Here is a 12,399-nt window from a genome sequence, read left to right as displayed (position 1 = left end):
GTCTTTCTCCCTCAGTGAATTTAAATCCCTTGAGGATAGGTCCTAGATCTTAATAACTTTTGTATCATGAAGATCTAATACAGTTCCCAGAACTTAGTATGTTCTAGTAATTGTTTAATAAACTAATAAGTTCAGGCACAAGTAAAGGAATGAGAATATCTGGCGTATGTATCAACAGTTCTAATGGTATTGAATTAACTGTTTCACAATATGGCCCATTCCGTGGTTGGAGAGCTAATTACTAGAAAGCTCTTCTTCACATTAAGTTGAAACCAGCATTCTTGTAACTCAACCATTATTCTTTATATCTTCCATTTGCCAGTATACAGAATAAATCTTTAGATTAGTCATTGATGTGTTTGAAGATGAATTTATGTCCTTCTGAATCATATTTTTTTTCCAGGCCAAGTGCTCTTTACTTCTCAAAAGTAAAATATGTTCATTGCTAGGTTATTTTAAGATCTGTATTAACAAAAGAAAACTTCAAGGCCCTTTTAGTTTGCAGGCAAGAATTATACTACATGGTAAATTCTAGTAGTTTTTGAATGTCAGAATTAGTGAAATTAATCAGCATAAGGATAAAGGATTTAAGAATAAGGACAAAGACACATCACTTCATACAGGTATTACCAACAGAAACGGAGATAAAGCATCAGGCATGAAAAGAGAAGTAGTCATTCCAGGAGTTGGTTTTCTTGCGCACAGCTAAGCCACAGGGCAGATGCCAAGAAGGGGACAGACTTGGATCTGTTTATCCAAAAATGAAGTTGTTTTCTTCCTTCAATTCAGTAGAAAGTAAGACAAAGTTTTAGGAACTAGTAGCAGAGATTGGTGATTTGCGGTGTTATTAGCAGTTTAGAATTTGAGTCAGAAGGAATATTAAAGGTCGCAGTAAAACTGAAGAAGAAAGTAGACAAAAATATTTGTACTAATGTTCCTTCCTATAGATATATAGATATTAATATATATTTATACATGCATATGTAATATATATATATGAATCATATTTCTAATTTTTTTCAACCATTCTTACTTCACAGTTTCATAATAGTCCAGAATATACATAGAGCAGGTAATACAAAAGAGGCTTGTCTGAAACCACCAGGTTTTCAGTGGCAGAACCACTAAAAGTTGCTTATTGAATTCTAGTTATAAAAAAATAACAGGGAATAATAATCAACAGAGGTTATTCATTTGGCTTGCAGAAAGGCAATGATCCACTTATAATTCCAAGTCAGTTTGCATCCCTATATAGTGCTATGTTTCAAAATAAAGGTATCCTTGAAATTTAATACAATACACTTGTAAAGGTATAATGTACTTATATGCTTTATAAATATTGTTATACTATCATATATATGCTATGATGTGTCAAAATACTAAGAAAAAAATACACCTTCGAAAAAGTTGTTAGTTTAAATGAACTGGAAAAGGTTTTTGTTTGTTTGTTTTGTGGTTCATTGGTGTTTTACTAGTGTATACTTGTATGCCATGTATATATTTGTGGTCATTTATATTTACATTTTTTAATTTAACGTTTAATTTGCATATAGGTTCCACCTGGTGGAGTTCCTGTAGGTACTAGGTGTTAATTTTGTGTTTGCTCTTTTGTTAATTGCTGTGGTTCATTTCCTTGTTCTTTTTCCTTTCTACTAAAAAAAAAAAAATAGGCAATTACTTCATTATCACTTATAAAGACCTAAAACTATTAAAATATATATGTAATTTAAATTTATTACATCATATTATTGGTTATAGTAGTATGAAATTGTGGAGAATCCAAACTGCATGTGAACTTAAACATTATTTAATTATTAATTTTTTTAGCCCATGAAGCATTAATAATTCATCATTGCATTCTTTTAGAAAAATTCTAATCTTAGGGTCGAAGCCTTTTGAACAAGGTACTTCAGAGAACTACTGTCAGCTAATTCAAATTGGCAGATGAGATTAATTTTTTTGTCATTTTCTTGTTATGCTTTGTAATTTATATTTATGCGTATAAGTATGCATATGTATGTATGTGCACATATACTTTTCTGTGTTGTATGTGCATATATATGAGGATGCATATAATCTTGTGTGTGTATGTATGTGTGATGTCATCTTTTGAGTCTCATTGGAAACCCAAAATTGGTTTTAAATCCAATAGACTGTCATATTTGAATATATTTCTTCTATATGATGAGATTTTTAAATTTTACATTCATGTGTTAGTTTACCTTTGTGTTTGTATATGTGTTTACTTTTGCATCCACTTTATTTGTGCTGTGAATAAATATCAGAGTTTGTTTTACACTCCCAGAAAATAATACACAAATTAACAAAGTAATATATTTTGCTTTTGGTATATACTGAATGTATATAAGTAAATGAGTAAAATAATATTTCCTTATGTTGGGGAAAAAGATTGTTATATTAATCAGCCCTCTGTGTATATTTTGATTTAGAAAACTAATATTTATTTAAAATAAATTTATAGACACAGGGACTACATAAAATATAGTCCCTATCAGAATAATTAGCCAGAGCATTATCTTCCATTTACACTCATAGTACACCACACCTGAAACTAGTATTATCCTTACAAATGAATCTAAGGTATTAAACTTTGAGTGATAACCGGCTGAACATTTCCAAATCTGCCTTCTTAAATTCTTATACTTAAATACCTAGACATTTACGAATAGTATCTATGCATGCTATATACATATATAAATTTTAGAAGGTTATTGTTTTAAATATTAGTAAACTTCAAAAGTTATATTTTAATCAGAAATTAACTGTGCAAGGCAGATTGGAATAAGCTGTAAGATGCCATGTACAATACTAACATTATGCATTATGTTATTTTTTTTACATAAAACAGCCTGCAGTTCTGGGCTGTTATTTTAGTCCCTAACTAGTTTTTATAAAAGGACTTGAAATGGAGACAATTAAATTATCAAAAGGACTTTAGTGTTTCTGGTTATCAAATATGAGAGAGCCTGTTTATGAAGTCCTGGTGTGTATATCATCTTTGAATGGGAATCGCTTGGCAATGAAAATCTTGTCGCTTTCATAAATTTGTGAAATAGTGTGGTTTGTGACACAATCATACTACAGTCACATACACATACATTGATTTACAACCCAACACTCATTACAGTATTGCACTATCTCAGTACCTGACATTAAAAAAATGCTTAAAACGTGGTGAGTATATGAATGAATATATCTAACAAATTTACTAACAGAAGCTACAGTTGAAAGGAAGAAGAGAAATTGAGAGAGGATTAGTCATAAAGGAAGTAGAGAATGACTGAAGGATTTGAACAAAAGGAAAGAAGTAACTATTTGGCAAGCAAATCACATAGCAAAACTTGCTCAGCTTGGATTACTCGTAGTGTAACTATATGAGTAAAAGAAGCTGTGTTTGTTGGCACCATTGTTGGTACATTCAGAGAACAGAAAAAAATATATGAATTTAAAAGCCTAGTGATTTTACCTTGATAGGTAAAATCAAGGGTAAACACTAAAAAGGCAGACGCTCATATTTATTTAGGTTTTTTTTAATTAATTGAAACTGTATGCTAACATTTGTGATCATTTAAAAATAATAATTGAATTAGATTACAATTGGCTCTAAAGTATAACAAAATAAGAATCCCAAAAATGTGGTTTAAAAATGTTTTAATGTGTATTTTATAATTTACTTTTTAAAAGAATTTAACTTTTTATTAACTAACATATTTGATTAACCAAAATACCCCACTTCCTAGCCATGCTGAGAAACTGGGATCATGACACTGAAATGTAAACAGCTGAATGCCCATTGGAAAATATCAATGTGAAGCCTCTTGATTTTTTTACAACTCTTAACAACTTTGATTATTTTATAATAAGTGGACCAATGGAAATTATTATCTATAGTATTAATTTGTTTAGTGTTCTGAGATAAATGTAGCACATTGACCTTACATCAAAATCATGGACAAGGAAGCTGCCATGATATAGCTAAATAATATCTCCTAATAAGATATTGCAAATACAGAACTTGTGTCAGGTTCAAATGAAAGCATTCATTCCAAGGTTATTTGAAGTATACACATATTGAAACTTTAGATAGATGTAAAGTATCTTGTGGATCAAATCATGCCAACCTTTTAATATAGTAGCGTGCATTTCAACTTTCTCACTTCTACATAGAAATTTTTTAAATATGAGTTCTAATTTTTTTTTCGTTTTAATCGACAACGTGTTTAACAATTCCTGGCTCTCTACTCCGCCCTCAGCCTTTGATATCAGACTTAGAAATCTGTGATATTAAATCACATTTCACACCATAATATTTTAAAAGTTGCCATAATCTGTAAAACACCTTACCTCGCTGTATCATCCCTGTTCCTATTTTTTCTCAGCCTTCCTGGTAGTGCACTCTCTCTCAACATTCCCATTTTATTTGCTGCACCTTCCTTGCTATTCCACTATGCAAACGCCAATCCAAGCCTTCCCATTTTATGTCTTTGTTCTTTCTCTGAATTGCAGAGATTAATACCTTATCTTTCAGAGATGGCAATAAGATTGTGAAGGATTTCCAAGGCCTAGTTAATTACCTGTGTTTTGAACATTTGCAATCACTTCCTTTTTATGTATATATCATTTTTTTCTAAACCCTTTTTTCAGACACGTGTCAATTCATATATTTTGAATCTAATCATCTGAAATGTTTTAATTAAAATAATATTATGTTTCCCCTTGGAGAATCTTTACAACATTAAAATAAGAAAGAGCAAGCACAATATTTATAGGTAATGAATTATACATAACCAATTTTATTTCTATTTTACATTAAACATGAGAACAGGATAATAATATGCATGTGTGCAGTTTATTACTACAAATGAAGTAATTGTAAAATTCTACAGCTAAAATTCTTGGCTCCAATTTCCTTTTCTTGCATTTATTTCTTATTTCTCAAGTCCAATGAAGTTCTGGAAAATATTGATATTAAATAATCAATAAGAATATATTCAAATGGACTGTTTTCTATCTTATTCTTTTTCCTACTATTTTTCCTTTTATTCACATTAATTATACTAGCACTTATTTAAGTATTTTATTTTCCACAAAGTGAGTAATTGTCTTTGGATAGTTTTGTGCAATTATGAGTAAATTTCTAGTTAACTCTTTCTTTTCTTTAGAAATTCTTAATACAGTTATGTATTTTTGTAATAAATTTTAAAAATTAATTTCCAGGTAATGAACTAATAAATGCATTGTTTATTAACATTATAAATAATGGCATTTTTTTTTTTTTTAAAGACAAAAGACCCAGAGCTTCACCTTTTTCTGAATGATTATACTTCAGTCTTCACTGTCACGCAGACCGGAATCACTCGCTACCTCACCTTACTTCAACCAGTGGACAGGGAAGAACAGCAAACTTACACCTTTTCGGTAAAGAGATTTCATATATATGTATATAAATATATATACATATATATGTATGCAAGAGAAAGAGGTGTCTGTTTAAAACTGAAAAGGTCAATGATTTGAAAGGAAAAATGCAATATTTTCAAGTAATAACATAGAGAATATAAATAATATAAAATTCTTCACATGTATTTCTCTTTTTTCTGTTTATAAGTTTATGTAGTTTATTACCATTCTTTCCAACAGAAGAAAGACAAATTTTGAAATGAAAACAAGAAAATGGGAATCTCACTCTTCACCATACACTCATGATTGACTTAAATTGAGATATTATAAAGTAGAATCAACAAAATAAAAAAATTATTTTCTAACATTTATTTATTGTTATTGCATTTTTAACTTTGTCATAGGGTTAGGCCAGTGGTTCTCTCTGGGGATGATTCCTGCACCCACCACCCTCCCCATCCTGCCCTTCCCCAGGACCCATTTGCAATTTCTGGAAACAATTTTGAGTGTTACTCTTATGAAGAGGTGCTATTGGCATCTGGTGGGTAGACACTGAAGATGCTGATAAACCTTTTATAATACACGGGACAGCCTCCCACAACAAGAATTTGTAGGTTAGGTTAGTGAAGAGAGAGAGAGAGAGAAAAGTTGACAGCTGAATAGAGGTAAAAAGGAAGTTCTATTCATTATCCAAATTTCTGAGCTAGATTTTATTCAAATATAGGGGGGAAATGAGCTGATAGAAAAGTGTAGGTAATGGAATTTATATAAGGAGTTTTTTTTTTTTCTGGAAAAGCTTACACAGCAAACTCAGAGCTTTCAGAAAACCTAAAGTCCCCAGTTAAAACTTAGATACAGAGTGGATTTCAGAAGTCATTCAGAACAAGGATGGTAGTGTTATAGCAGTGATTTTTTGGTGAGACCTTCTTTAAAAGTTAATAATGTAATTAAGATATTACTCTAAACAAATGCCAATGGGTCCTTTAAAAATTGTGATTTTGGGAATTATTAGAAAATATTACATGTTTAGGGCATCTATTTTCTTGACTGATATAAGCATGTTGGCTGTAAAAGCAACTGTTGCATTGTAAACAAAACATGTAGAAGTGGACAGTATTTTACTATTAATTTTTTAGAGGTTAAATAGTAGTTAACTCCTAAGAATTAGCAATGTTATTGACCATTTCAAGCCTCTAAGACATTTTACATATCAGCTTCTTTAAAACGTGCTTGCATTCAATACATTAAAAACAAAGCAGAATCCTCCATAATTGCTTCTTAGCACATTAAAACATTTTGATTATATGTACTATTATAGTTTTATTACTTCCTTTTATCAGCAAACATTTTAGCATCCTTTTAAAACTGTAAATTACATATGAGAAACTTCTTAAATTGTAGGAGTTAATTCTGTACTGCTTATGTTTGCATGAATTCTCTATTAAATGTATTTTTCTACCCCCAAAGATAACGGCATTTGATGGTGTTCAAGAAAGTGAAACAATTATTGTCAATATTCGGGTGATGGATGCAAACGATAACACTCCAACCTTCCCTGAAATATCCTATGATGTCTATGTTTATACAGATATGAACCCTGGGGACAGTGTCATACAGGTGAGGATATTTAAAGCAATTATTTCCTTGGGCATCATACAATGCATTGGTGAAGACATTGCTGAAGAAATGAAAGTGAATTTCAGACTTATTGTATGGCATAATTTAGTTTAAAAAGCTTTAAATTTATGTTTACTTTTTGAATGAAAGTATATCTACATGGACTTCAAACTAGAATTAACTAGATGTACACATAGCTGTTTGACCTTTTATACTTGATTTTTAAAATGTAATATATTGAACATATTTAATTAATATAATGAATATATTTAATATACTGAAGTTTCAAGCATTAAACATGTAGCTTAAAACTTCAAATTATTTTGAACTCTTGTAGAAATGGGTTAAATTTCCTTTGCGGATAAATACAAAAGACTGTATTAATAAATTGCTGGGTAATACTATTAGACATTGATTACCTGGACATAAAATAGAATCATTACAATGGGAAAAATTAAGATTAGATAGTAAATCATATCTTTGAAAACACAGAAATCTGGCAAAATCTTTATCCTTGATTTATTTTATTTTTATCATTAGCTGTACTTATTACATTTAAATAAATTGCAAGTTATCTCAAAATCTTTTTTGTGCTCTGTATATAAATCATAAAGAAGTAATAATATTCTTCCTTGAGGATTTTTAGAAATCTGGTTGACTCTAGTACTTTCCAAACTGGCTGTACATCATAATTATCTAGGGAGCTGTTGAGAAATACAGATGAGCAAGATTCACTTCAGCTTTCCTGTATCTGAAGCTCTATAAGTAATACTTAAGTAATCAATATAACAAACAAACCCAAAAGGTTTAAGTTGCCCAGTCATGTAAAGACCACTGATTTATATTTTCCTCTACATCTGAGAGTCAGATTTAATAATTTGAAATTACTCTTAAGCCAGGAAGGTCATGATTCTTTATACTTTTTAGAGTATTAGAAAGGCTCCTAATTATTACTAAAGTTTATATATAATATATATTATATAACATAAAATATATAATAATATAGAATATAATCTAATATATAATAGTATAGTGTATAATGAATACTAATAAATAAATTTGTATACCTATATATTTTAGTATTAGATAAATAGTTCAGAGTAGTAAAAAAGCATTCCAAATGCCTCAACAGTGTGCTTAAGTCTTTATATTATGGTTGCTTTTCTCTCCAGCTTTATCTTTGGCCCTCTATTTCTATATGTTTGTTTCAGTCCTACTGAACTATCATTTCCAGTTACCTGAATGTGCCTTGCTCTTTCCCATTTTCTCTAATTATCTCCTTTACCTTGACCTCTTTCCCTTCTATTTATAGCTTGATTACTTTCTCCTATTCTTTAGACTTTTTACTTTCTGAGGAAGCATTCCTTGGTAGTTTTCGGTAGATAATTCCTAGTAATTCTTCTTCCTTAATAGTTCCTGTTCTTGGAACCCACCAATAACAATAGTTTCTAGCCAAGATATTATGATACAGTGGTGTGTCCTCATCAGTGTGAAATGTATGGGAAGAAATAGTTAACAATATGTCTCATGGCTTTTGTATACTATTTTCTGTTAACCAAGAACACTTCTTATCTGATCTTTTACAAGGTTAACTCACTCTCATCATTCAGTACCCAGCTCAAAATATCACCTCCTCAGAGAAAACTTTCCTAACAGCTTAGTGTCAATAGCCTCCCAGCATACACACATACATATACACACCCTGTCACACATTCTTATTCTATAACTTTCTCCCATCACTTTCATAGCCAATATGACCTACTAAAATTATCTTTTCTTCTTGTCCCCACCCCAAACTAAAAACTCCATCAGTGACCATCTGTCTTGTTTGCTACTCTAATACCAACACATGCCAGACATACTAGTCATGCAGTAAATATTTGTTGAAAGGATGAATTATTACCTATTTTGCATGATATAATTGTTAATATAAATTAGAAATAATTCAATGCTACCCCTATTTTATTTATTGGATTATGATGTGCTTTCTTCAGTGATATAGGAAGGGGTAACATTATAGACTGAGCACTGAAAATTCACCTAAAAGTGCATCCATGTGAATGTCCTCTTCCGTGTATGTGGGTAGTGGGGAAAAGGTTTCAAACAGCCACAGTACATTTTATTCATATCTTGGTTATGGCACTTGTCATATTGATGAAATCCACCTTTTTTACCCATTTGTCTTGAGGGCACAACTATAATTTGTTTCTGTATCCATAGTCTGTGTATCCATAGTGCCTGGCATATAGTAGATGCCTAAACTAGTAGATGCTTAATAAATGTTTATTTGAGGATGAAAGAAAGAAAGATCTGTAAACAAGTAGATCTGAATGAATGGGGAGGAATAAGTGTATTGGTCTTTGTTTCTAGTGAATTGATGGACCTAGAGATCTACATTTATCTTTACTGAGGCACTCTTTCATAGGGAGTAAAATTATGGTTTATACAGATAAAGGAATGAAAATTATTGTCATGTTCTTATTTAATTAGATCTGATTCTCATCCCTATAATAACATAATTGGAAATAAAAGTAAGTTTATACAGAAAAACCACCAGCAGGGAACTGGAAAGTGTAACTAAGAAAACGATAGCAGTTATGTGGTGGAACCGTATCTCAAAAGTGTTTGCCTTGGGGGATCAAAAGCTTATTTCTGGCATTTGCAGTCTACAAGAGTTAATTTCCCTTATGTATCTCTTTATAAAACACTTTTTGCCTTGCCTTTAAAGAGTCATATTTTATATATTTCCCTTTGAAAATCTATTTGAACATAGATTGTTGTTTTTGTCTATGTGCCTCTAATTTCTTAACTTATTTAAATGCCAAGAAATGAAGCTTTTTAATTAGTATTTTTAATGTTATTCTGGTTTGTGGTAAAAGAGTGGTGTGGCTATAAAACATCCTCCAAGGGCCTAGAAATAAAAGGAAATAGATTTCCCAGTGAGAGAAAAAATTTAAAACAGAGCAAAGTAATTCAGAACTGTGATCTGCAACTGCATTTTAAGGGTCATAAAATGGGTTCTTATGCTCCATTCACCACTAACCGTTCAATAACCTGCCTTTCCTCACTAACTCCACAGAAGATCAGCTGGTTTCCTCTTTGGTTAGTAATCTGTTGTCAAAAAGAGTGAAAGTGTTAGAAACAAAGGAGACAATGAACATTCTCCAGCAAAGAGAGCCTTGGAAAACAGATTTTAAGTATTATAATCAGATCATTTTCAATGTAGACATGAGACTATCTTGGCCTGACCTAAGTACATAATTATTTGAGTCCACTGTCTTCTTATTATGAGGTAGCTGTCCTTGTCCACAAGCGTGGATCGGTCATAAAAATGTGAATACTACCCAGGTTCTTGTTAAAAGTTCTCAGTTATAAACTAGCCTTCTGACTTTATATCTATTCTGCTTGCTTATTGTAAAAAGGAACAGGGTGAGTCTGACATGTATGGTTCATGAAATACACTTATGGGAGCACTGCCATAAAACAGCAACTGCATCTTTCACAACTGGAAAATTAAGTGTAATCAGATTATGAGCACATCTTGTGCTAAGAGAGAAATTACTGGCATGAGTGAGTATGATTCTTTTCTTCAGTTCATGCAGTGTATTTTTTGCTGCACAAAAGACAATTTTGTAGGCCATCAATGAAATCTTCCAGGTTGACTCTAAATGATATCTCACTCTGTTGTCTTAAGGTCTCATTCACACATTGCTAGTTTTCTTGAAAAACCAGCTGCTCTGTATTAGAGATATAGATTTTTATATATAATATTAATATTTTAAAGATGTAGATTTTAATATTTGTAGTTAGCTATCCTGTCTGAACTCCAAAGAAGGTATTCCTAGACTTTTACAATTCTCTTAAATCAATGGTTCTTAGTCCTGAGTATTAGAGTTCTACCTGAGAAACTTTTAAAAATATTGATGCCTGGACTACACCCTGAAATATTTTTATTTAAATGATATGTTAACACATAGTAGAGTCACTTGGAGAGATTTTGTTTAATAAAACAAAGCAGCTCTAATATGTAGCTAATTTTGAGAAAAACTGCCTTAAACCTTAACAGTATTTTTGTACCCTCTGAAAAATGGAATCTTAATTTATTAAGATGGAGTCCCTCATGGAGCTGAGTCCTTTGATTGTCACCCCCACCTCTTCCCATTTTTCTTGTTTTTCAGTTCTTACTTTCTTTTTTCATGTTTCTTACTCCTCTTCACTGCTTTAAAGTCCACCCCTTCCCCTCACCTTCACCTGTGCTCACTAGTTATTCCATTCTTTCAATTTTATTTTACTACAATAATCTCTTCCTCTCTATTGATTCTTTCCCTTTGGCCTATAAGCATTTTTAAATCCTCCCATGCTGTGGTCTAAACACTCTTCCCAGATAAGATTTCATGCTACTATCTAACTCTGATATTCCAATGTATTCTGATGTATTTAAGCATTTGGATTGATAAATCTAGATAATTTATTATTTTATTATGTATTTATGCATAATTAATACATAGTTATAAATGTGGCCTTCGCTCACATCATACTACTAAAATCATATAAAATCATAATTCTAATGAGTCAAATACAGAAGTAAATATTTCTCAGTACTTAATCTATGTAAAACTCTCAAATTTACCCTTTTATGGAAAACCTCCCTGGTTCTCATCCTAGCTGTCTGGTGACTGAGGGACTTTCTTGCCGGCTTCTTGTTCAATTCTCAATCTTTCAATATTAACATTTTCCAAAAATCAATATATAAATTTCCTCTCTTTCATCTATTCCCAAGTTTTCAGTCATCACTTTTATGTGTACTCATGTCACCCAAAGTTAAATGTCCTGTGATGACCTGAGCATCAAGCTGTTGGACATGGAAAGGTGGATATTTGACAGGCAGCTAAAACTGGACATATTCTAAGATAAATTGACTAATACATTATCTTTCTTCCGATACAGAAACACAGACACACACACACACACACACACACACTCAAACATACATAACCTGTCTTCTTTGGAGGCAATTATATTTTGAAGAGCCCAATTAATCTTGGATTACCCAGGCTTCAGGCCAGCAACTATAGTCATGTTTCTTTTCTCCCTCCTTCACCTGCATACATCCCGATGATTGTCTGATTGTCCAGTTTCTGAAATTGCTGTTTCAAAATGTATCTGTCTGTCATCATTTCCTTTTCCATGCCCATGCACTGCCATAAATTAGGCTGCTACAGTAGACTCTGACTGACAACCCTATTTCTGCAAGTTCCCCACCTCATTGCTACAAATGATTATTCTGAAACACAGACACAAGTCAAAATAGGTCCTTATCCTACTGAAGGAAGAGTCTAATCTCCACACCATGTAGTCAAG

At 31.5% G+C, this 12,399-nt stretch overlaps 1 protein-coding gene across 17 annotated transcripts in view; it reads left to right on the top strand.

The window, feature by feature from the left end:
• The window catches only part of PCDH15 (protocadherin related 15), a 755,972-nt gene that overhangs the window by 443,196 nt on the left and 300,377 nt on the right, over window positions 1–12,399 (top strand). For 15 of the 17 annotated variants that reach the window (XM_028166694.1, XM_028166693.2, XM_057531449.1 and 12 more), the window contains 2 exons: window positions 5,305–5,439; window positions 6,889–7,038. In XM_028166694.1, the coding sequence (XP_028022495.1) occupies window positions 5,305–5,439; window positions 6,889–7,038 (285 nt within the window). Of the gene's footprint in view, window positions 1–1,553; window positions 1,575–5,304; window positions 5,440–6,888; window positions 7,039–12,399 lie in introns of all 17 variants that reach the window. The other 2 variants (XM_028166692.1, XM_007182830.1) reach the window with 1 other exon arrangement.

Source organism: Balaenoptera acutorostrata, chromosome 16, assembly GCF_949987535.1.
Source record: "Balaenoptera acutorostrata chromosome 16, mBalAcu1.1, whole genome shotgun sequence".
Taxonomy (NCBI): Eukaryota; Metazoa; Chordata; class Mammalia; order Artiodactyla; family Balaenopteridae; genus Balaenoptera; species Balaenoptera acutorostrata.
The sequence above is the reverse complement of the archived record's forward strand: the minus strand, read 5'-3'. Positions and strand labels throughout refer to the sequence as shown.